Source organism: Ambystoma mexicanum, chromosome 12 (assembly GCF_040938575.1).
Source record: "Ambystoma mexicanum isolate Mex_15411 chromosome 12, UKY_AmexF1_1, whole genome shotgun sequence".
NCBI lineage: Eukaryota > Metazoa > Chordata > Amphibia > Caudata > Ambystomatidae > Ambystoma > Ambystoma mexicanum.
In genome coordinates, this window is record NC_090936.1 from 437,297,170 (window position 1) to 437,319,160 (window position 21,991).

At 48.2% G+C, this 21,991-nt stretch overlaps 1 protein-coding gene across 8 annotated transcripts in view; it reads left to right on the top strand.

Annotated features, from left to right (window-relative positions):
* ERC1 (ELKS/RAB6-interacting/CAST family member 1) overlaps positions 1–21,991 on the top strand; it is a 2,866,486-nt gene that overhangs the window by 1,492,255 nt on the left and 1,352,240 nt on the right. For 5 of the 8 annotated variants that reach the window (XM_069628613.1, XM_069628618.1, XM_069628614.1 and 2 more), the window contains one exon: positions 17,788–17,820. The exons of the other annotated variants lie outside the window; for them this stretch is intronic. In XM_069628613.1, the coding sequence (XP_069484714.1) occupies positions 17,788–17,820 (33 nt within the window). The remainder of the gene's footprint in view (positions 1–17,787; positions 17,821–21,991) is intronic. 8 annotated transcript variants of the gene reach the window in all.

The following is a 21,991-nucleotide window of genomic DNA, read 5'->3' on the forward strand; positions in this document are numbered from 1 at the left end:
TCAGCAACGCCCCTACACAGGCTCATCTTCCTGGAGGGGTCGTCCTTTTCGTTATTATTCCTCAATTGGAAAAGGAAGGGGTCAGGCTAGTCAAAGAGGGCAAAGGAAATTTCCTCAGGGGCGAGGCAGAGGTCTAGATCTGCCCGGAAGCGGCATCTGTCCCTTCAGCCACTGCTGGAGCTGCCGCAAAACCACTCCTCACAAGACCCCAGTGGGGGAGGCAGGATCTCACAGCATCTGAAAGAATGGCGAGGCATTACTTCAGATGCTTGGGCACTGGAAACAGTATCCCAAGGTTACTGCCTTCCCTTTCTAAAGAAACCTCAATACACCGGAATACAACCCTACCAGAAACCCAGATCTGTTCCTGTTGCAGGAAGTTTTGACCCTGCTACAGAAAGGTGCAATAGAACATGTACATGTACCTGTAGCGGAAAGGAACCAGGGTTGGTATTCTCCATACTTCCTCATTCCAAAGAAGGACGGAGGATTGAGACCCATCTTAGACTTGAGAAACTTGCACAAGTTCCTCAGGAAGGACAAGTTCAAGATGGTCACTCTTTTTCAGATCCTTCAGGCTCTACAACTTCAAGACTGGTTGGTATCATTGGACCTTCAGGATGGTTACTTTCATGTGCCAATCCATCTCAAGCACAGAAAGTACCTGAGGTTCGCGATTGGCAACTCTCACTATCAGTTTCGAGTTCTGCCATTCGGGTTGACCTCCGTCCCAAGTGTTTTCACCAAGTTGATGGCGGTAGTGGCAGCGAGTCTCAGAAGAGGGGGGATTCACATTTACCCCTATTTGGACGATTGGATGATCAGGGCACGTTCTCCAGAACAAGCCCAGGATCATCTATCCAAGACTTGCCACTTCCTTCACAAACTAAGGTTTTCTCTGAATTTAAAAAAGTCAAACATGATACCATCACAGAAGCTCCAGTTTATAGGAGCAGTCTTGGATACTTGTTCGGGCAAAGCCTCGCCTCCCGAAGAGAGAGCTCACCACATTCTGCAGATGGTGACAAAATTCCAGAATGGCCAGTTTCGAGGGGGATTGGGTCCTCCGACGTATTCCATATCTATGACAGGTAATGTCCACAGCTGTGCTGCTTCGGAAAATCTTTGGCGTCTGCGTCCTGCGTCGATGCGCCGTCCCCGAGGACCTCCTCCGACGGCTGACTTCACCCGATGTGATAAGTAGGACGCATGACGCCCACAGCCTCAGTTCTGTTTTTTCCGCAAACGTGTTCGCTTCGTGAATCTCGGTACGCCTCGACTCGTTGGAGTTTGCTGTTTTCTATCCTTGGTTAGTTGAACCTGTTTGGTTTGTTGTGAAGACCTGCTCGTGGCAATGTCTTTCTCATCTTCAACCCTGCGTCCGCGCTTCAAGAACTGCGGGGACTGTGGGTCCAAGATGTTGGTCACGGACTCGCACGACGCCTGCCTCTGGTGCCTCGGGGAGGCCCACGATACGGACGACTGTGTCGACTGCCAGTCGCTCACGGCAAAGGCCTTGCGGGAACGAAAGAAGAAGCTGTCGGTAGGCCGGGTGTCTAAGCCCCGGAAGTCGAGGTCTGCAGGGCTTTTGACGGATGATTCGAGGGGCGACTCTCCGCGTCATCGTCAGAAGTCCAGTGGGTCTCCTTCCAGGAGTCGGTCTCGCCACTCCTCCGCCTCTTCGAGGCATTCCTCGAAGCGCCGGCATAGGTCACCTTCCCCGTCCTCTTCCGAGGACTCCGCCCGTCGGTAGGTCGCTTATCCCTCCATGCAAGCAACACCGGAGGAATGGGCTTCCTTCGGGATGCAGATGCTAGCGATTCTTGAATCGCAGGGCATCGGTCTGTCCGCGCCTCTGAGTGGGGTCGGTCGGCACCAGTCGAGAGACACCGCTCGTACGCCTTCAGGCTCGGGTGGTCGACACGGCTCGCAGGAGAGGTCCCGCTCGGACAAGGGTAGCCGTTCTCGCCATGCCCGTGCCAGGTCCCGGTCCTCGACGCGCTCGAGACCGTGTGATCCTGTGCCGCAGAGGTTGTCGACGATTTCTCTCGAGGCTCCACCTCCGAGGGGGTCGTCGATGCCGTCGGCACCTAGGTTGTCGAGAGACACGCTCGGAGCTCCGGCTTCAAGGACTGTGTTGACGCCGCCGGTGCTGGCGGCGCTGCAGCTGACGTCGACGCCGATTTGCTCGACGTCGACACCTTTTCTGTCGGCGCCGACTCGTTCGGCGCCCTCAACGCCTTTTCTGTCGACGCCGGTGCCGACACGTTCGCCGCCCTCGACGCCTTTCGAGGCGGTGGTGTCGGAGGGGCCCCGTGGCACGGGGTTTGCCCCTAGAAAGGCTATGGCTAAGGTCCGGCACTGCTTTCGTCCACAGAGGTCTTCCTCTCCCCTCCTGGAGAACATTTCAGAGGGTGATGAAGGCTCTGATGGCGGTCTGGTTCCGGTTACGGTTCCAGATGACCTTATCTCGGGCTATAGCCAGTTTGACCTGAGGCAGTCGCTGCATGATGCCAGTGGACTGGACACCTCTCCGGAGGTGGAGTTTTGTCGGCCGGAGCCTGGCACTCATGCCGATTCTTCATATCGGCGCCTTATGTCTCGGGTTACCGAGTACTTGGGTTGGTCAGCTCCCCCAGGGGAGTTCGTTCAGGATGATCTCACGGACATCCTTGATCTCGGTCCACCCACTGACCCGGTTTTGCCTTTTCATATGGCTCTGCAGAGAAGGGTGGCGGCGGCTTGGACTGCTCCGTAGAGTCTCCCGGCAGTGGGCAAGTCTTTGGCGTGAAAATACCGTCCAGCCAGTAGCGACCCCTGCTGCTTGTCTAGGCACCTCACCCCGGAGAGTTTGGTGGTGCAGGCGGCTACGGCCCCGGCAAAGCAGGCGTCGTATCCTACCATCCCTCCGGATAGGGACGACAAACGTTTTGACGGCTGAGCGAAGAAAGTGTTTTCTTAGGGGGGTATGGCGCTTCAGGCGGCCAACTCCATAAGTGCCTTGTCTCGTTTCACACACACTCTGTGGAACTGTGTTGCATTAGCGGCTGATCATATTCCCGAAGGGGACGAACGGGATGGTTTCCTTGCTATGGTTCAGGATGGCAAGGATGCTATGCGTGAGGCCGTTCAGTCGGGTTTGGTCTTGGCGGATTGTGTCAGCCGGTCCATGGCGGCGAGCACCGTAATGCGCAGGTTTGCATGGTTGCGGAAGTTTGGGTTCACTCCTGATGTGCAGTCCCGGCTCCTCAACATGCCTTTTGACGGTGAACACCTTTTTGGCAGCATGGCTGACGAGAGCCTTGAGAGGTTGCAGACCTCCAAAGCTGCAGCGAAGTCGTTGGGCGCTGCAGTTCGCCAACCTCTGCCTTTTCGTCCTAGGGGACAGCAATGGAGGGGAGGTTCCTTTCGCTATTACTCGTCCTTCAGTAAAGCGAGGGGAGCTAGCGGTCAAAGAGGCCATCGTAAGAGTGCCAGAGGTGGAAACATAGGTACTCGAGGTGCCAAGGCCGCTCGGGCAGTTGCCTCTTTGCCCTCAAGCAACACCACAGCCGCTACCACTCAGTCATGAGGCCAGGTCCCATGGTTCGCCGGTTGGGGGAAGGCTGGCGCAGCATCTTGTAGAGTGGCAAGCCATTACTTCGGATGTGTGGTTTCTGGAGATCATAACCCACGGCTACTGTCTTCCTTTTCGGCAGAGGCCTCATGACAATCCACCAGGGAACCTCTCTTTGAAGAGTCCGGATCCGCTCCTTGCGCAGGAAATTCAAGCCCTGCTGGATAAAGGCACCATAGAACTGGTGCCTGTAGCGGAGAGGAACAAGGGATGGTATTCCCCTTATTTTTTGATTTCGAAGGAATACTGGGGATTGAGACCCATCATGGACTTGCGCGGTTTGAACAAGCTCCTCAGGAAGGACAAGTTCAAGATGGTAACTCTTTCTCAAGTCCTCCAGGCCCTTCAACTTCAGGAGTGGTTGGTGTCTCTCGACCTCAAGGATGCTTACTTCCATGTGCCGATCCATCCCAAGCACAAGAAGTACCTGAGGTTCGCGGTTGGCGACTCGCACTTTCAGGTTCGGGTCCTGCCTTTTGGATTGACCTCCGCCCCGAGGGTTTTCACCAAGCTCATGGTGGTGGTGGCAGCGCAACTCCAGGAAAGGGGGGATTCACGTCTACCCCTACCTGGACGATTGGTTGATCGGGGGAGCTCTCCCGAGCAAGTCCTGGATCATCTGTCCGTCACCTGCCACTCCCTTCACAGGCTGGGCTTCTCCCTCAATTTTAAGAAGTCCCATTTGACACCAACGCAGCGGCTCCAGTACATCGGAGCAGTGCTCGACACTTCCCTGGGGCAGTGTTTTCCTCCTCAGGTGAGGGCTCTTCACATTCAGCAGATGGTGCGCAAGTTTCAGCTTGCCCAGAATCTCCCAGCGTCCGAATTCTTGAGACTGCTCGGCCTCATGGCATCCTGCATTCTTCTGGTGCCAGAGGCTCGTCTGCAGATAAGATCTTTGCAGTGGGCACTCAAGCTCCAGTGGTCTCAGTCCTCCGGCAGGCTGTCGGACCCTGTTCAGGTGCTGCCCTCGGTAGCCCGGGACCTCCTGTGGTGGGCCGTCGAGGGCAATCTGATGAAGGGGGCCCCATTTTGGCTGCCCTGGCCGCAGGTGACGATCGTGACGGACGCATCCCGCACGGGATGGGGAGCTCATGCCAACGAGTTGACAGTCAGTGGTCGTTGGTTTCCGTCGGAGTCCAGACTCCATATCAGTCTGTTGGAGCTGAGGGCCGTCAGGCTAGCCCTGAAGGCTTTTCTGCCGACTGTGCGCGGAAAGAGTGTCCTGATTCTAACAGACAACATGGTGGCCATGCACTACCTCAACAAAAAGGGGGGGGCAGGGTCACTTCCGCTGTGCAGGGAGGCGATGCAGCTAGAGTTCTGGGCCATCCAGCAGGAAGTTTCGATCTCGGCGGTTCATCTGGACGGAGACGACAACGAGACGGCGGATGCTCTGAGCAGGCAGAGCACGATCTCTCACGAGTGGGAGCTGGCTCAGGAGATTCTCCCGGAGATCTTTGCCCTTTGGGGGGACCCCTCAAGTGGATCTCTTCGCCTCCAGTGTCAACCGGAAGTGTGAAAGGTTTTGCTTGCAGGAATTTCCTCCAAAAGGAGCCTTAGGAGACGCGTTCGTGGTGGAGTGGTCATTCCCACTGCTGTACGCGTTTCCTCCAGTCCCCGTCATCCCGCAAGTGCTGCGGAGGTTACGGAGGTTCGGTTCCCGGATGATCCTCATTGCTCCGGCGTGGGCCCGGAGGACGTGGTAGCCGGACCTTCTAGACTTGTCCATCTGCCCTCACGGGAGGGGGGTCAGGTTCTCCATCCAGAGGTCAGATCCCTCAATCTTCACGCTTGGCTTCTGAAAGGTTGAGGTATAAGGATTGGGACCTCCCTGAAGACGTGATGGAGGTGTTGCTCTCGGCCAAGCGGCCAACAACTAAGTCTCTGTACCGTTGCCGTTGGAGAAAGTTCTGCGACTGGTGCAGAGTTCAGAATGTGGATCCTTTTGAATGTGACATTCCCATGGTTCTGTCTTTTTTGCTTTCTTTGGCCCACAGGGGCTTGCAAGTGGGGACCATTTAAAGGTTATCTGGCGGCGCTGTCCATATTTAAGCGCTCGTCTGAAGAGTGTTCCTATTTTAAAATTCCTTTAATTTCGCAGTTTCTGAAAGGGCTCACTAATGTGTTCCCGCCATCACCTTTTCTGGTGCCAGGTTGGGATTTAAACCTTGTTCTTAAGTTTCTTATGGGTGCTCCGTTTGAGCCTTTACATTCTTTCCCCTTGAGGCTGTTAACTCTGAAAACTGTGTTCTTGGTTGCGGTTACTTCCGCTCGCAGAGTGAGTGAGTGAGTTACAGGCACTTTCAGTTAAGCCCCCCTTCACTGTGTTTCACAAGGACAGGGTTGTCCTTAGAGTTCGTCCTTCTTTTCTTCCGAAGGTGGTTTCGGAATTTCATTTGAGCCAGAAGGTTGTTCTTCCGGCATTCTATCCTCCTCCACATCCTGGTAAGGAAGAGGAAAGGCTCCATAGGCTTGATCCTCAGAGAGCGTTGAGCTTTTATGTTTCGCGCATGTCCCGGGTCAGAGTGGACAATCAACTTTTCATTGGTTACGCTGGAAAGTGTTTGGGACAAGCTGTGACGAAACAGACTTTGTCTCGTTGGATTGTTTTAGCTATCTCCGAGTGTTACCACTTGGCGGGTAAGGACCCTCCGGCTGGCTTGCGGGCCCATTATACCAGGGGAGTGGCTGCGTCTACTGCCCTGCAGAGGGGAGTTCCTATTCGTCACATCTGTGATGCAGCCACCTGGGCTTCAGTACATACTTTTGTACGTCACGACTCCCTCGATTCCATCAGAGGGCAAGGTCTGGCCTTTGGCAAGGCAGTTCTCTATTCCGCAATTTGATTGGGCATGCTAAATTTGTATTCTAAATTCTTTCCCACCTCCTTGCTTGGTACTGCTTTGGGAGTCTGTCATAGATATGGAATACGTCGGAGGACACAATCCCCTCGAAGAACAAGTTACTTTCTTACCTGGTAACGTTCTTTCCATGGGATGGTCCGACGACGTATTCCATATCGCTCCCTCCCTGCCTTCCCCGCTGCAGAATTTCTTTTGCGATTGCAGCTTGCATTCCGCAAGGCCTTGTGTGTCTGACTGGCAGAAAACTGGTGGCACGCGTTCTGGGAAAAAACTATAACTGAGGCTGTGGGTGTCGTGCGTCCTACTTATCACATCGGGTGACGTCGGCCGTCGGAGGAGGTCCTCGGGGACGGCGCACCGACGTCATCGACACAGGACGCAGACGCCAAAGATTTTCCGAAGCTGCACAGCTGTGGACATTACCTGTCATAGATATGGAATACGTCGTCGGACCATCCTATCGAAAGAACGTTACCAGGTAAGAAAGTAATTTGTTCGTCTACCGGCCTTCGATTTTCACAGGTTGCTCGGCCTCATGGCATCCTGCTTTTTTCTGGTGCCAGAAGCCAGATTGAGGATGAATTCCCTTCAATGGGCCCTCAGGACTCAATGGTCCTAATTTGCAGGGGAAATGACAGATCTTTTACAAGTTCCAACCAGGGTAGCACAGGATCTACAATGGTGGGCTTGCAAGAAACCTATCCTCAAGGGAGAATCTTTTTGGCAACCATGGCCGGAGATAACAGTAGTAACGGATGTCTCACTCACGAGCTGGGGAGCTCACACCAACGAGTTGACAATCAGCAGTCGTTGGTCTCCATCGGAGTCCAGACTACACATCAACTTATTAGAGCTGAGGGCGATCAGACTAGCTCTGAAGGCCTTCCTGCCCTCTGTACGGGGAAAGAATGTCCTGATAATGACGGACAACACAATGGCCATGTACTACATCAACAAGAGAGGAGGAGTAGGGTCACTGCCACTGTGCAGAGAGGCAATGCAGCTCTGGTTCTGGGCAATACATGAAGGGATCTCTCTATCTGCCATTCACCTAGCAGGAGAGCAAAGCACAGCGGCAGACCCTCTGAGCAGGCAGAGCTCAGTCTCCCACGAGCGGGAACTATCTCAGGAAGTCATTCAAGAGATCTTCACCCTTTGAGGAACCCCTCAAGTGGATCTGTTCGCGACCATTGTCAACAGGAAGTGCGAACTGTACTGCTCAAGGGAATTTCCCCCGAGAGGAGCTCTAGGAGACGCATTCGTCGTGGAGTGGGAGTTTCCTCTTCTATATGCGTTCCCTCCAGTCCCTGTGATCCCTCAGGTAATCAGGAGGTTGAGAAAGTTCAGGAAAATCCTGATCCTAATTGCTCCGGATTGGGCCAGGAGAACGTCGTACCCGGATCTTCTTGACATGTCCATCTGCCCTCCAATACGTCTTCCAAAAAGAGAGGATCTTCTCTCGCAGGAGGGATGTCATGTTCTCCATCCAGAGGTCAACACACTCAACCTTCACGGATGGCTTCTGAGAGGTTGAGATACAAGGATTGGGACCTTCTGGATGATGTTATGGAGGTTTTGCTTTCGGCCAGAAGGCCAGCAACAAAATCTTTGTACCGGTGTCGTTGGAACAAGTTCAGTAACTGGTGCAGGGATAAGAATGTGGATCCCTTTGAATGTGATATTCCAATGGCATTATCTTTCCTGTTACATTTAGCTAATCTGGGACTCCAGGTTAAGACAATAAAAGGATACGTAGCAGCGATATCTATCTTCAAGCGCTCTTCAGAAGAAAAATCTTATTTTAAGATACCTTTTATAATACAATTTCTAAAAGGTTTAAACAATGTTTTTCCACCAATACCTTTTCAAGTTCCTGTGTGGGATTTAAATTTGGTACTTAAATTTCTGACGTGCACCCTTTGAGCCTTTACATTCTTGCCCGTTAAGGCTTCTGACGTTAAAAACTATACTTCTAATTGCATTGACATCAGCCCGTAGAGTAAGTGAGTTGCAGGCACTTTCGAGTGGTCCTCCTCACACCATCTTTCATAAAGACAAAGTTGTCCTTCGAGTCAAACCCTCTTTTCTACCAAAAATAGTTTGAGTTTCATCTGTCACAGAAAATAATTCTACCTGTGTTCTACCCTCCTCCTCAAACAAGTAAGGAAGAGGAAAGACTGCATAGGCTAGATCCCAGAAGTGCTCTTAGCTTTTACATCTCAAGATTGTCAAAAATACATCAGTGTGAAGAACTATTTGTGGGATACACTGGCCGTAAATTAGGACTAACTATAACCAAACAAACATTATCAAGATGGATAATCTTAGCCATAACAGAGTGTTATAGGCTAGCTGGAAAAGATCCCCCTGAGGGTTTTAGAGCTCAATCAACTAGGGGCATAGCAACTTCAACAGCCCTTAAGAGGGGTGTCCCTGTACAAGACATTTGTGCAGCAGCCACATGGTCATCCATGCATACTTTCATCAAACATTATGCTTTGGACTCAACTACCTCTCAAGGAGGTCTATTTGCAAAATCTGTACTACATTCAGTACATGACTAAAAAGACACCTGTACTCCCGCCTCCAATACAAAACTGCTTTGGGAATCTATCTAAGATGAAGACTACGTGGGAGGACACAATCCGTTCGAAGAACAAGTTACTTACCAACTGTGACGTTCTTTCGATTGGATGTTCGTTCCTCCCACGTTATCCTCATCGACCCTCCCATCCTACCCCGCAGTACTGTTTACGTGGTTTACACTCTAAATTCTTTTAGGGTTTGGGTCAATAAGAGGCACACCTTTGTTTATAATACATGGGCTCTGATACACGAAAAAACAGAACTGAGGCCAACGGGCGCCCTTGAGGCAATTATACTACAGATGACGTTGACACTCGATGGAGGCCGGCGAGGGACATCGACGTCGCCGCCTCGAGTGGAGCGCCCTCTGCTGGAGAGAGGAAAAATGTTCCGAGGCGAAACCTAAAGGTAAGGATATATTTAAGATGAGGAATACGTGGGAGGAACATCCAATCGAAAGAACGTTACAGTTGGTAAATAACTTGTTCTTCGAATGGATTGTGTCCTCCCACGTATTCCTCATCTTGTGAAAAATCGTTATCTCCAGCTTCGCTGCTTCGGAAAAAAAAATTCTCGGCAGAGGGCGCTGTGCTCGAGGTCGTGGCATTGATTGTCCCTCGACGTACTCCGTACTCTGTCGACATCACCGATGGTATAAGTAGCTCGAGCCACGCCCGTTGCTTCAGTTCCGTTTTTCCGATCGCTTCGCTATCGAGAACGGCGCGCTTCTATTTTCTGTGAAGAAAATGTCATCATCTTCGACACCTTCGACACCCAGAACTGAGTTTAAAAAGTGTGCAGATTGTGGGTCTAAGATGTCGATCACCGATCCCCACCGGATTCGTCTCTGGTGTCTCGGTTCCAGTCACCGAACCGACGACTGCGGGTCCTGCCAATCGATGACCGAAAAAGCTCTTCGTGAGAGGAGAGGTAAACTGTCGGTGGGGAGGGAGGCCTCAAAAAAGGTTTCGTCAAAAAGACATAAGAAAGCGACTCATTCTAAGGGATCGGATCGCCATAGGCACTCAGAGATCTTGATCTAAGAGTAGATCGAGACATTCTTCGTCGTCATCGAAAAAAATGAAGAGGAGACATAGATCTCCCTCATCATCTTCTTCAGAGTCGACCGAAGAAATTTGTTGTCCGACTAAATCGGATTCTCCCAGTAAGTGGGAAGAATTCCGCAAAAAGATGATGGAGGTTTTCGAGAATGCGGCCTCGACCCCCTCCAAAGACCCTCGAAAAAGCCATACCCCTAAAGTCGCTCCATTGGACGACAAAGGGAAGTCCAAGGCTACTATGGCCAAGACCAGTAGCGTCAAGGAATACAAAAAACCTTGAGTCGATGTAAAACCGTCGAAAAATCTTAGAGTCGAGCACCTCTCCAGTGCCGGCCAAGAAACACAAATCGTCAAAAACTTTGTCGACGCCCTCGACGTCGATAATTTCGACGCCAAAGCCAAATGCGTCATCGACGCCATTATCGAAGTCATCTTCGAAAACTTCGAAGACTTCGAAGACACCCTCGAAAACTTCGAGGGATTTGCCATTTCCTTCGAAGCAGATGGAAGAGGAAGAAAGGAGATTCACTCCTTTGCCCAGATCAGACTTTTTCAAATCTATGTCTGCAATTTATGAAGAGTCTGCTTCGGAAGAAGACGAAGTTACTCCTTTGGGAGTTACTTATGGTACAAGACAAGTTCCGAGGAAGAGGTGCAAAATCAGCCTCAGGAGCGGCATCTGTACCCTCAACCACTCCTGCAGCCGCCTCCAAATTCCTCTGAGGCCTTTTTACACAAAACACCAGTGGGAGGCAGGATCTCTCAACATCTGAAGGAATGGCGGGGCATTACCTCAGATGCTTGGGCACTGGAAACAGTACCCCAAGGTTACTGTCTCCCCTTTCTAAAAAGGCCTCAGAATCATCCACCGGGAGACAACTCCGTCAAAATTCCAGATCCGCTCCTGTTGCAGGAAATTTTAACCCTGCTAGAGAAAGGTGCCATAGAACTGGTACCTGTAGCGGAGAGAAACAGGGGTTGGTACTCCCCATATTTTCTCATCCCAAAAAAGGACGGAGGACTGAGACCCATCTTGGACTTGAGAAACTTGAACAAGTTCCTCAGGAAGGACAAGTTCAAGATGGTGACTCTTTCTCCGATCCTTCAGGCTCTCCAACTCCAAGATTGGTTGGTATCATTGGACCTTCAGGATGCTTACGTTCATGTGCCAATCCATCCAAAGCACAGAAAGTACCTGAAGTTCGCGATTGGCAATTCTCATTATCAGCTTCGAGTTCTGCCATTCGGGTTGACCTCCGCCCGAGGGTTTTCACCAAACTGTTGGCGGTTGTGGCAGCAAGTCTCAGGAGAGGAGGTATTCACATATATCCCTACCTGGACGACTGGTTGATCAGAGCAAGTTCTCCAAAACAAGTGCAGGAACATCTTTTGATCACCTGCCACTTCCTCCACAAACTGGGATTCTCCCTCAATTTCAAGAAGTCCCACATGATACCATCCCAGAAGCTCCAGTTTATCGGAGCAGTCTTGGACACTTCATCGGGAAAAGCCTCGCCTCCCGAAGTGAGAGCTCTCCACATCCAGCAGATGGTAACGAACTTTCAGAATGCCCAACATCTACCGGCCTTCGATTTTCTCAGGTTGCTCAGCCTCATGGCATCCTGCATTTTCCTAGTACCAGAGGCCAGGTTGAGAATGAGATCCCTTCAATGGGCACTCAGAACTCAGTGGTCCCAGTTCTCAGGGAATATGTCGGATCTTCTGCAAGTCCTGAGTGCTGTTGCTCAGGATCTTCTATGGTGGGCTTGCAATGACAACATTCTCAAGGGAGAGTCTTTTTGGCAACCATGGCCGGAGATAACGGCAGTGACGGATGCCTCATTCACGAAGTGGGGAGCACACACCAACGATCTGGCAATCAGCGGTCGTTGGTCTCCATCGGAGTCCAAACTACAAATCAACCTATTAGAGCTGAGGGCAATCAGACTAGCTCTGAAGGCCTTTCTGCCCTCTGTACAGGGAAAGAAGTCCTGATAATGACGGACAATACAGTGGCCATGTACTATCTCAACAAGAGAGGAGGTGTAGGGTCACTACCACTGTGCAGAGAAGCAATGCAGCTCTGGTTCTGGGCAATACGAGAAGGAATCTCTGTCAGCAATTCAGACGCTCTGAGCAGGCGGAGCACGGTCTCTCACGAGTGGGAGCTGGCTCAGGAAGTCCTTCTGGAGATCTTCGCCTTTTGGGGAACCCCTCAAGTGGATCTGTTCGCCACCACGATCAACCGGAAGTGCGATCAGTACTGCTGAAGGGAATTTCCTCAAAGAGGAGCTCTGGGAGACGCGTTCGTAGTGGAGTGGAAGTTTCCACTGCTGTACGCGTTTCCCCCAGTCCCCATGATTCCTCAAGTAATCGGGAGGTTGAGAAAGTTCAGGAAAACCATGATCCTAATTGCCCCGGATTGGGCCAGGAGGACGTGGTTCCCAGACCTTCTAGACATGTCCATCTGCCCTCCAATACGTCTTCCGCAAAGAGAGGATCTTCTCTCGCAAGAGGAAGGTCGGGTTCTCCATCCAGAGGTCAAGACACTCAACCTTCACGTATGGTTTCTGAGAGGTTGAGATACAAGGATTGGGATCTTCCGGATGACGTAATGGAAATCTTGCTTTTGGCCAGAAGGCCAGCAACAAAGTCTTTGTACCGATGTCGCTGGAATAGGTTTAGTAACTGGTGCAAAGACAAGGATGTGGACCCTTTTCAGTGTGGCACCCCAATGGTGCTTTCCTTTCTGCTACATCTAGCTAATCTGGGGCTCCAGATAGGAACAATAAAAGGATACCTTGCTGCGCTGTCCATTTTCAAGCGCTCCTCGGAAGAGGTATCATATTTCAAAATACCGTTAATAATTCAATTCTTAAAGGGGCTCACTAATGCATACCCTCCAGTACCTTTTCATGTACCAGCCTGGGACTTAAATTTAGTATTAAAATTCTTGACTTGCATACCTTTTGAGCCTCTGCACTCATGTCCATTGAGGCTTTTGACTCTAAAAACTGTCCTCCTTGTGGCCCTATCATCAGCCTGAAGGGTTAGCGAACTTCAGGCTCTCTCATGCAAACCACCATACACTGTTTTTTATAAAGATAAGGTAGTCCTTAAAGTTAAACCTTCATTTTTGCCAAAAGTAGTCTCGGACTTCCATTTGCCACAAAAAATAGTACTTCCTACGTTTTATCCTCCTCCTCACCTGGGCAAAGAAGAGGAGAGATTACACAGATTAGATCCCAAGAGGGCTCTTAGTTTTTACATCTCTAGGATGGCTAAATTGAGACAAGATGACCAACTGTTTGTGGGTTACACTGGTCAAAAATTAGGCTTATCTGTAACAAAACAGACCATTTCCCGCTGGATCATATTAGCCATAGTTAAATGCTACAGACTAGCGGGAAAAGAACCACCAGATGGGCTTCGTGCCCATTCTACAAGGGGAATGGCTACTTCTGCGGCTCTAAAGAGGGGAGTCCCGGCAGCAGACATTTGTGCAGCTGCAACCTGGAAAACAATACATACTTTTGTTAAACATTATTGTTTGGACACTGCCTCCTCTAACGAGGGTTTATTTGCAAAGGCAGTTCTGCATTCTGTCCACGAAAACTGAAATGGTACTCCCACCTCCAAAAAATTGATACTGCTATGGGAGCCTATCACAAGATGAGGAATACGTGGGAGGACACAATCCATTCGAAGAGCAAGTTACTTACCAACTGTAACGTTCTTTCGACTGGATGTTCCTCCCACGTATTCCTCATCGACCCTCCCATCCTACCCCACAGTACAGTTTACGTTTTCTTACACTTTCTTCTCACGAAGAATGCATCGGTCATGGGACACGCCTGGGTGTTCCTCCTATATATATTTCATCTAAAAAACAGAACTGAAGCAACGGGCGCGGCTCGAGCTACTTATACAATCGGTGACGTTGACAGAGTACGGAGTACGTCGAGGGACAATCAACGCCACGACCTCGAGCACAGCACCCTCTGCCGAGAATTTTTTTCTCCAAAGCAGCGAAGCTGGAGAGAACGATTTATCACAAGATGAGGAATATGTGGGAGGAACATCCAGTCGAAAGAACGTTACACTTGGTAAGTAACTTGTTCTTCTCGAACATTGATTTTCCTGCAGAAATTTCTTGTCACATGCTAGATGTGAGACCAGTTCTCGTATTATTTAAAAAATAAATCAAGAAATCTAAGCAATGTTGGCCCTAAAACAGGGACACCTCCATCTAAACAATCCCTCTTTAGGTGGATTGTCTCTTGTATTTTACCTTTTTCCCAGAAAGCAAACCTTGCTGACATATGGCTCATCCTAAGAGGGGAAAAAACGACAGCTATCATTCTCAGAAATGTTGCAATGGCTAAGATTTGCAAAGCGCCAATATGGAAATCTACTCACACATTTACTAGGAACTGTTGTCTGGATTTAGATGCTAAAACAAAATGCTCAAATTGAGCAGGCATCCTTCAGAATTCTATCTGGATAAGAGCATGTTTTCAAGCTTACTTTCAATCGGTCCTGTCTTCCCCCCTTCCCAGGGTTGAAGATAAGCTTATTATTCTAATGAACATTTTAGAATATTAATGAAGATCTCATGATGAAGGACAAGTTATGTACTTGTCAACCTAGTTGTGTGCTCCAACATTAAATGTTCTTCTTTGTGCACAAACCTGCTATACGTGACCAGCGATGGCACTCATACGCAGCAATTTATAATCCCTCCATACAAACATCAGAGCTCTACACCTCTATAACCAACATATGTACCTCAACCTCAAGTGAATGCATCCTAGCACCATAGGCACACCAGATCATGTGGACACAAATGCCTCTGTGCCCTTGACCCAGACCACCTAGAAAACCGACCCTCACACTGGGTACTTTCGAACTGTAAGCATCAACATAACAGCAAAGCAATCCTGCATTTTCCCTCTCCTCCCACTAACTAACCAAACACACCCCATCTCTTTTTGATCTGTTAATGTGCCTTTGGAACATGCAAATGGCAGAGGTGTGCGGTATAAAACCCAATATCATAACATGTTCTTTGTTTCCTTTCTCTCATTTATCATGAAAACATTGGTGACATGTCTTTACCATGCCTACCATGCCATACCAGGTATTTACCGTAATGCATTCACATTGGTGGGGTCTTCACAGCGTTGCCTGTCTGGACAAGGGAGTCAGGCAGGGAATGCATGTGGAGGGAACCCTCCAAAATGTTCAAAATAAAATGACTGAATCCGTGATTTGGCCGAATTTCGGCCGTTCAAAAATTCCAAGTTCGACCAGATCACACATTCAGTGCTTGGGGCTGCAGGGGTGTCCCCCGCAACCTTGCTCACTATATTGTGAGCGGCGTGTCCCCCGCAGGCATCCTGAAAAAAAGACAAAAAGGAAGGCTGAGGGGGGTGTCCCCTGCACCCTTGCTCACTATATTGTGAGCAGGGTTTGCGGCGGTGACCCCAGCAGCTGTCGAGAAGAGAAAAAGAAAAAAAGACCCTGCTGCGCCGGTACCCGATCACGGAAGTGAAAGGGAACAGGCGCCGCAGGGACACAAGGTAAGTAAGGGTGGGGGCGTGGGTGGGGGGCCAAGTTGTAAATGTTCAGGGGGGAAAAAACCGAAGATTTCAGAAAAATAACCTTTGGCCTTTTCTCCCTCGAACATTTGGGTCGCGGGCTTTCAACCCTGATTACATGTGGAGTGGGAGCTCTCTGGTAGGGGACGTGACGGGGTGTGACACGGAGGAAGAACCCCGAAGCGACAGGATGCTGTAGGAGCTGTATAAATGCAAGTGTGGGGAATGTGGTTGGGATGGAGGGTTGAAGGGGGAATCTCCCCCCCACCCCCCCCTTCATGGGAGCAAGAGGCAGGGGTGAGAGGTGGAGCAAAGGGACCCCCCAAGAAACTTGGTGGCTTGGGACAGAGAGCGTGCAGCGAGGAAAAGTGCTTTGTGGTATTTGCTGTGCAGTAATTACTTTGGATCAAGCACATGGAGCAACTGAAAAAATGAACAGAGGTTCCAACTGTGAAAACACTGAATGATGGGATATCAGTGGAGGCTGGCATCCTTGGCGAAAGTGACATTTTTCCACCTTTACATTGCTGAATACCTATTTCTCATCTAAATTTCACAAAACTGCATATTGACTATTGAGGGCTACCATTATAAAATAAATGATAAAATGATGGTGAGCTATGAATTTAAAAATGACACATATAACCCATTTGATGTACATATATTTTTATTTTGGCATGTACGTATTTTAACGAAAAACTGTTTTGAGGCTCTGCATTCTGAGCTATTGAAAAATTTATGAATATTAATGAAGATGCCTGTAATCGAGAACTAGGATTACAAGTAAGTAACTTTTCCTTAGCCTCCACCTGGTAATGTTTGTTTTTCCTTGCTTTTTCTAAACCTGCGGCCACCGTGTGGCCACCCCAAAAACCACTATTGGAGAATGAATGCCCATCACCCAGACAGGCTGCTCTCTGGACCGAATAGAAAGGACAAAAGAGCAACAGATGGATAACGCTCTCTGCTCACGTTCTGGCACAACAACTGCGCTTGCTTAGTTTGGGGTTGCCCATCTCTCAGTGAGTGCTTTCAGAAGAACATCATACCTTCAAGGATAGACTATTTACTCTAATACCGGAGCAAGTCTCCAACCATTGCTTCATCCCTCTTAAATTTTTCTAGAACAGTCCAACGCGTGTCTGGGATTAACAAATGTTTTTAGGATGTGTTGAATCTCCAAATAGTTCCAATGTAGTTTTCTTATTTCGTAAATCAGAAGGAAGCATTTGGTCAGGGTGATATCAAAGGACCATGAAATCAAGTACGTTAATTATTTGTTGTGAGTAAATCAAGGAATACTGATAGCGCTATGTACATTCCACACTTTCTTTAGGTGTACTTTATAACTGTGACCCTTCTGCCCCTCAAAGTTGCAACTACATTAAAAGCTGCGTTAAAGATGCATTGCAGCCTATATCTTTGATTCACAGATCTGTATGTGGCTGCCTTGAGGGTGCACTCCCGGTAGTCATTTTAAGAAGCAGTTTAACATTGTCAAAAGGGATATTGGTACATGGCCCAAGAGCTTGCTGCCACCTTGTGCTTGAGCCACAACCTTTGGGCTTCAAGTGGTGTTTTCGAACAGTGGGCACATCATTTCTGAATCAAAATATTCATCCTGTCAGGTGTTGGTGCCACTTTCCGTTAGCTGACAATTGTACCCCTAGTTAGTTGTAAAAATGTATTTTCTTGAAGGGATGATTGCCAAAGACTATAGCAGATTTCATACTCTGCCTGAAACCCATAAATATGATTTTTGTCTTAGATCTGTTTATTTTTAGGCCAATCATTGAGAAGTAAGAATAAAAGGCCTCAGCCAAGATCACTAGTCCAACATATGCGTGTGCCAAGAGCACAGCACAGATTAAGAACACAAAGTCACCATAAATGCAACTTTGACTTTCTGCTATGGGACCATCCATGGTCTGTGTAGAGAAAGAAAAACTTCTTTCTTGAAATGTTCTAATCTCTTCAGTTTCAAATGCATGTTTCCTTTTCTTTAACTGTCTCACTCTATCCTATATCTTACCACTTCCTGTCTTCTCGCCCTATAGCATTCCGAAGCATTGGGACATCCGATCAAGCCAGTAAGTGCCCCTATTAATCATAGGCCGTTGAGGTCTCTCTGTCTGTGTGAAATGTGTATCAATGTGTTTGCCATGCATTTATTTTGATCCTGCATACCCAACAGTACACATCCTCTTTCATATGCGCTTGTTACCCCATATGCAATATTTTATTTGATTTGCATTGGTATTCGACTCCGGTCATGTCGGGGAGAACTGAAATAATTCCTTAAATGGCCAAAGGATGTGGTGGCTTGTGCACTTTTTCTAATTGTCTCCAATACAGGCAAAACACATTTTAAAAAAGTGGAATTTCTCACAACTGGTTGAAAGTCAGATATAAAATTCTATACAAAAAAAGTGTTAAAATTCACATACAAAAAAAGATCACTATTAATAAAGAGAAACTAATAAAGTACTGGAATGGATCACAACAAACTCATTGACTATTTAATAAATGACCAATAATACTCATGAAAGTTTGTGAATTTTAACACTACGTTTTAGTAAAGCATTTTATTTCTAAATTTCAACCATTAAAAAAATATATATTTTATTGGTTTTAGTATGGCGCCTGTACACAAGTGTTTCCGGGCGCCACAAGACAGAAAACAGGTGGGGGACATGGGAAATAAAAAAACAATGACTGTTATATTGGCCTTCTAACAATCTTATCGTGCAAGTTCAAAGACAAAGGTGATAAGTGGAGGAGAGGGGGGGAGGTAAGGGGCGAGGGTGGAAGGGGGTGAAGAGCAGGTGTGGTGGACCCAAGGGGGGGTGAGCAAGTGCTGAGGGGTGCCAATGAGGGCAAGTGCCAGGGAGAAAAAGGTGAAGGGAGATAATTTCGATAGACTGGGTTGACCAGAATGGAGCTAGTCCAGGGAATGGTGCCCGAGGGCAATTGCTAGTGAGGGATACTGGGGAGACTGGTCAGTGGTGGTTTAGCCCCTGTACGACTCAGAAGGGACCAGTTAACCAGTCGCAGCGGCAGAGGGTCATTAGCAAGGGAGGGTGAGAGGGAAGGAAGAGGAGAAAAGAAAAATTCTTGAAGTTTCCGGAACTTAAAAAGATCTGGCACAAGTCTGAGGGTGGCAGGGAGGCCGCTCCAGAGGGAGGAACCTGCAGAGGAAAGGGATCTACCTCCCACTCTCTGGTTGGAGAAACGTCTCACCTGCAGAGAGTTGGAGCTAGAGGACCGAAGAATTCTTGCAGGGAGGTATTTAGAGAGAGAAAGCTGGATGTGGAGGTCACAGGCCCCATACAACCTTGTGGATGATGCAAAGGATCTTGAATTTTATCCTTCCGTTCACTGGGAGCCAGTGGAGAGACTTTAGGTCTGGACAGATGCAGTCACTGGGCTGAGGCCAAGGAGAAGTCGTGCAGCCCTATTCTGGATTAGTTGAAGGGGGCGAAGGGAGCAAAGAGGCAGTTTGAGGAAGAAGCTGTTGCAGTAGTTTAGCCTAGAGAGAACCAGAGCTCTGGAGATGTTGAGCTTCTGTTGAAGGTGAGGAAAGAGGGAATGTCTCTGAAGAGGTGGAGCTCAAAGTTGGACTTCTTGGCGAGGTCCATGATGGGTAGAGAGAAGGAGAGGGAGGAGTCAAAGATGACCTCAAGGTTTTTTGCCTCCCAAAAGGGTGAGGGCCCAAGGAGGGTGGTCAGAGAATGGGGTTGAAACGGGGAGCAGGAGTCCAAATAAGAACAATCTCAGTCTTACTAGCATTTAGGCAGAGATCATTGGCAGAGCACCACGCCTGAGTAGCAGTCAGGCAGTTGGGTATGAAAGAGGAAGGAGAGGAGGTAGAGGATGGAAGCTTAAAGGCGAGCTTCGGTGTTGCTTGTCAGTTGGGGGATGACCAGCTTCTCTGAGTTTGCCCAAGAACTGGGTGATGGAGAAAGGGCGAAAGTTAACCATGCAAGAAGGGTCAGCAGATGGCTTTTTTAGGAGGGGGTGCACAAGAGAGTGCTTGAGGGGTTGTGGGAAAGATAGCTAAGAAAAATTGAGAACTCATGGAGCGTGAGTCCTCCCGTCCCCTGCACACCTGTAGGTACTGGTAAATCATCGGCATAACACTGGAAATTTGGAGAGAAGGCGGATATCAAGTGGGCCATAGGGGCTAGGTAGATGTTAAGGATACTGCCCTGGGGGACGCCAAGGGTAGAGAGTGAGGTCGAGGAGAGAGAAAAGGGCCCATTTGCACTTGGAGGGTCGGTTTGAGAGGAAGAAGGCCAACCATGCCTTTGCCTGCTCCGTGATGCCTAGGGTATCATCGAGACATTTTATGAAGATAGAGTGGTTGACTGTCAAATGCAGAAGGGAGATCGACAAGGATCAGAACAGAGGGAGAGTTAGAGTTCAGGTTCGAGAGCAAGTTTTCACATGCGTTCAGGAGAGCAGTTTCCGTGCCTGTGGATGCCCTGAAACCAGACTTGTGATCATTGAGGCAGCCAGCGGCTTCGGTGTTGCTTGTCAGTTGGGGGATGACCAGCTTCTCTGAGTTTGCCCAAGAACTGGGTGATAGAGAAAGGGCGAACGTTAACCATGCAAGAAGGGTCAGCAGATGGCTTTTTTAGGAGGGGGTGCACAAGAGAGTGCTTGAGGGGTTGTGGGAAAGATGGCTAAGAAAAATGGAGAACTCATGGAGCATGAGTCCTCCCGTCCCCTGCACACCTGTAGGTACTGGTAAATCACCAGTCAAGATTAGTATATTTCTATTTGTTAAATGAGAAATAGTTATAGCTAATATAACTTATGTAACCTAATCCATATAATCATTCGAAAAAAACTTTCTTGAATAATTTTTAAGAAAACACACTCAAAAATACATTTTGCATAATGGTTGTATTAGTTTCATACAAATCTTTTGTGCCTATAAAGTAATATTGGGTGCACAACATTTAAGTGCAGAATTCAAGATTCAAAAGTTAAACACTTCTGCACAATTCTAAATTCAGAGTGTCAAAATTCAAAACTTTTTCAAAAAAATTACAAACATTTAACAACATACACAATTTTAGATTAACATAAAACAGAGAGCTCAATGCGTTTCGAGAGATTAACTCTTTTCTTCAGAAGCAATATATCCTAAATCTCTCAATCAAAGGGGGAACTTTGAGTTAATTTATAAAGTCATGTCCATTCAGCAACTTAATGCTAACATTTAGCCTCTCAAATCATTGTGGAATGATGGTTACCCAGATGTCAAAAGCAGAATCCTGCAATGATTACAGATAACGTCATGTTAATAGGAGGTGGGAGATTTGCTAATGCTATTGTATAGTGTAAGTGTATTCTGACTGTTTACCTGCAGTAAGTTTTGGGCAATATCCGAAGTGGATGGGACGGTGCTTCAAAAAGGTGACACAGACGTGGTCTGTGAGTGTCTTGACGTGCAGACAAGGTCCTGTAATACAGGAAAATGGCTTTAAATATCTGTTGGTGCTGAATACTCATTTGCGAAAATCAATCTCTAGTATGCTCTGAGTTGTCAATTTCCCCAAGCGATCCCTTGTATACAGAGATTATACATAATATTGCTCACCTCGAGTGCTTATGATGCTTTCATCAAGCTGTATCGGGGTAGTGGAGAGTTAGTCACTTGTGATATGATCAAGAGGGCACTATCTCAGTATCTAGTTAAACAAAATGGCAATCCGCGCAATGCTAGAGCAATCCTCCATCCGTGTCTAGTGAGCGGCGCGTTGCCTATGGGAACATCTGCACGTTCATTGAAGGGTTTTCTGGGGATTAGAGTGCAGAATGACCTCTACTCTTGTGTGCTGTTCATCCAATGAATATCATTTACACATCTCACACAGACGTGTCTGTGGATATGTGTAATGCGAAAAAGTGTAAGAGAATTCACTCGTGGTGGTGGGTGAATGAATCTAAAAATACTATAGCCAAATGCAGTGGCTATTATTGACAATACTGACATTCAAGTAGTTTCTAATTGGAAGCCGCGTTGTCGCAACATGATTGGTCATTCAATTATAACTGATGAGAAATCGTTCATGGTAGCCAATTATTAAAAATGCATGCTACAATGGTAGCCATCATTCCACAATCTTGATTGACAGTTATGACATTTTCATACAAATACTTGTAATCATAAATGTGTTTGTAGGCCATTTGTATTATTTAGAGGAAAGCACAGCTGACTATGACAAAATAGAGAGAGTAAAGAGAAAGGAG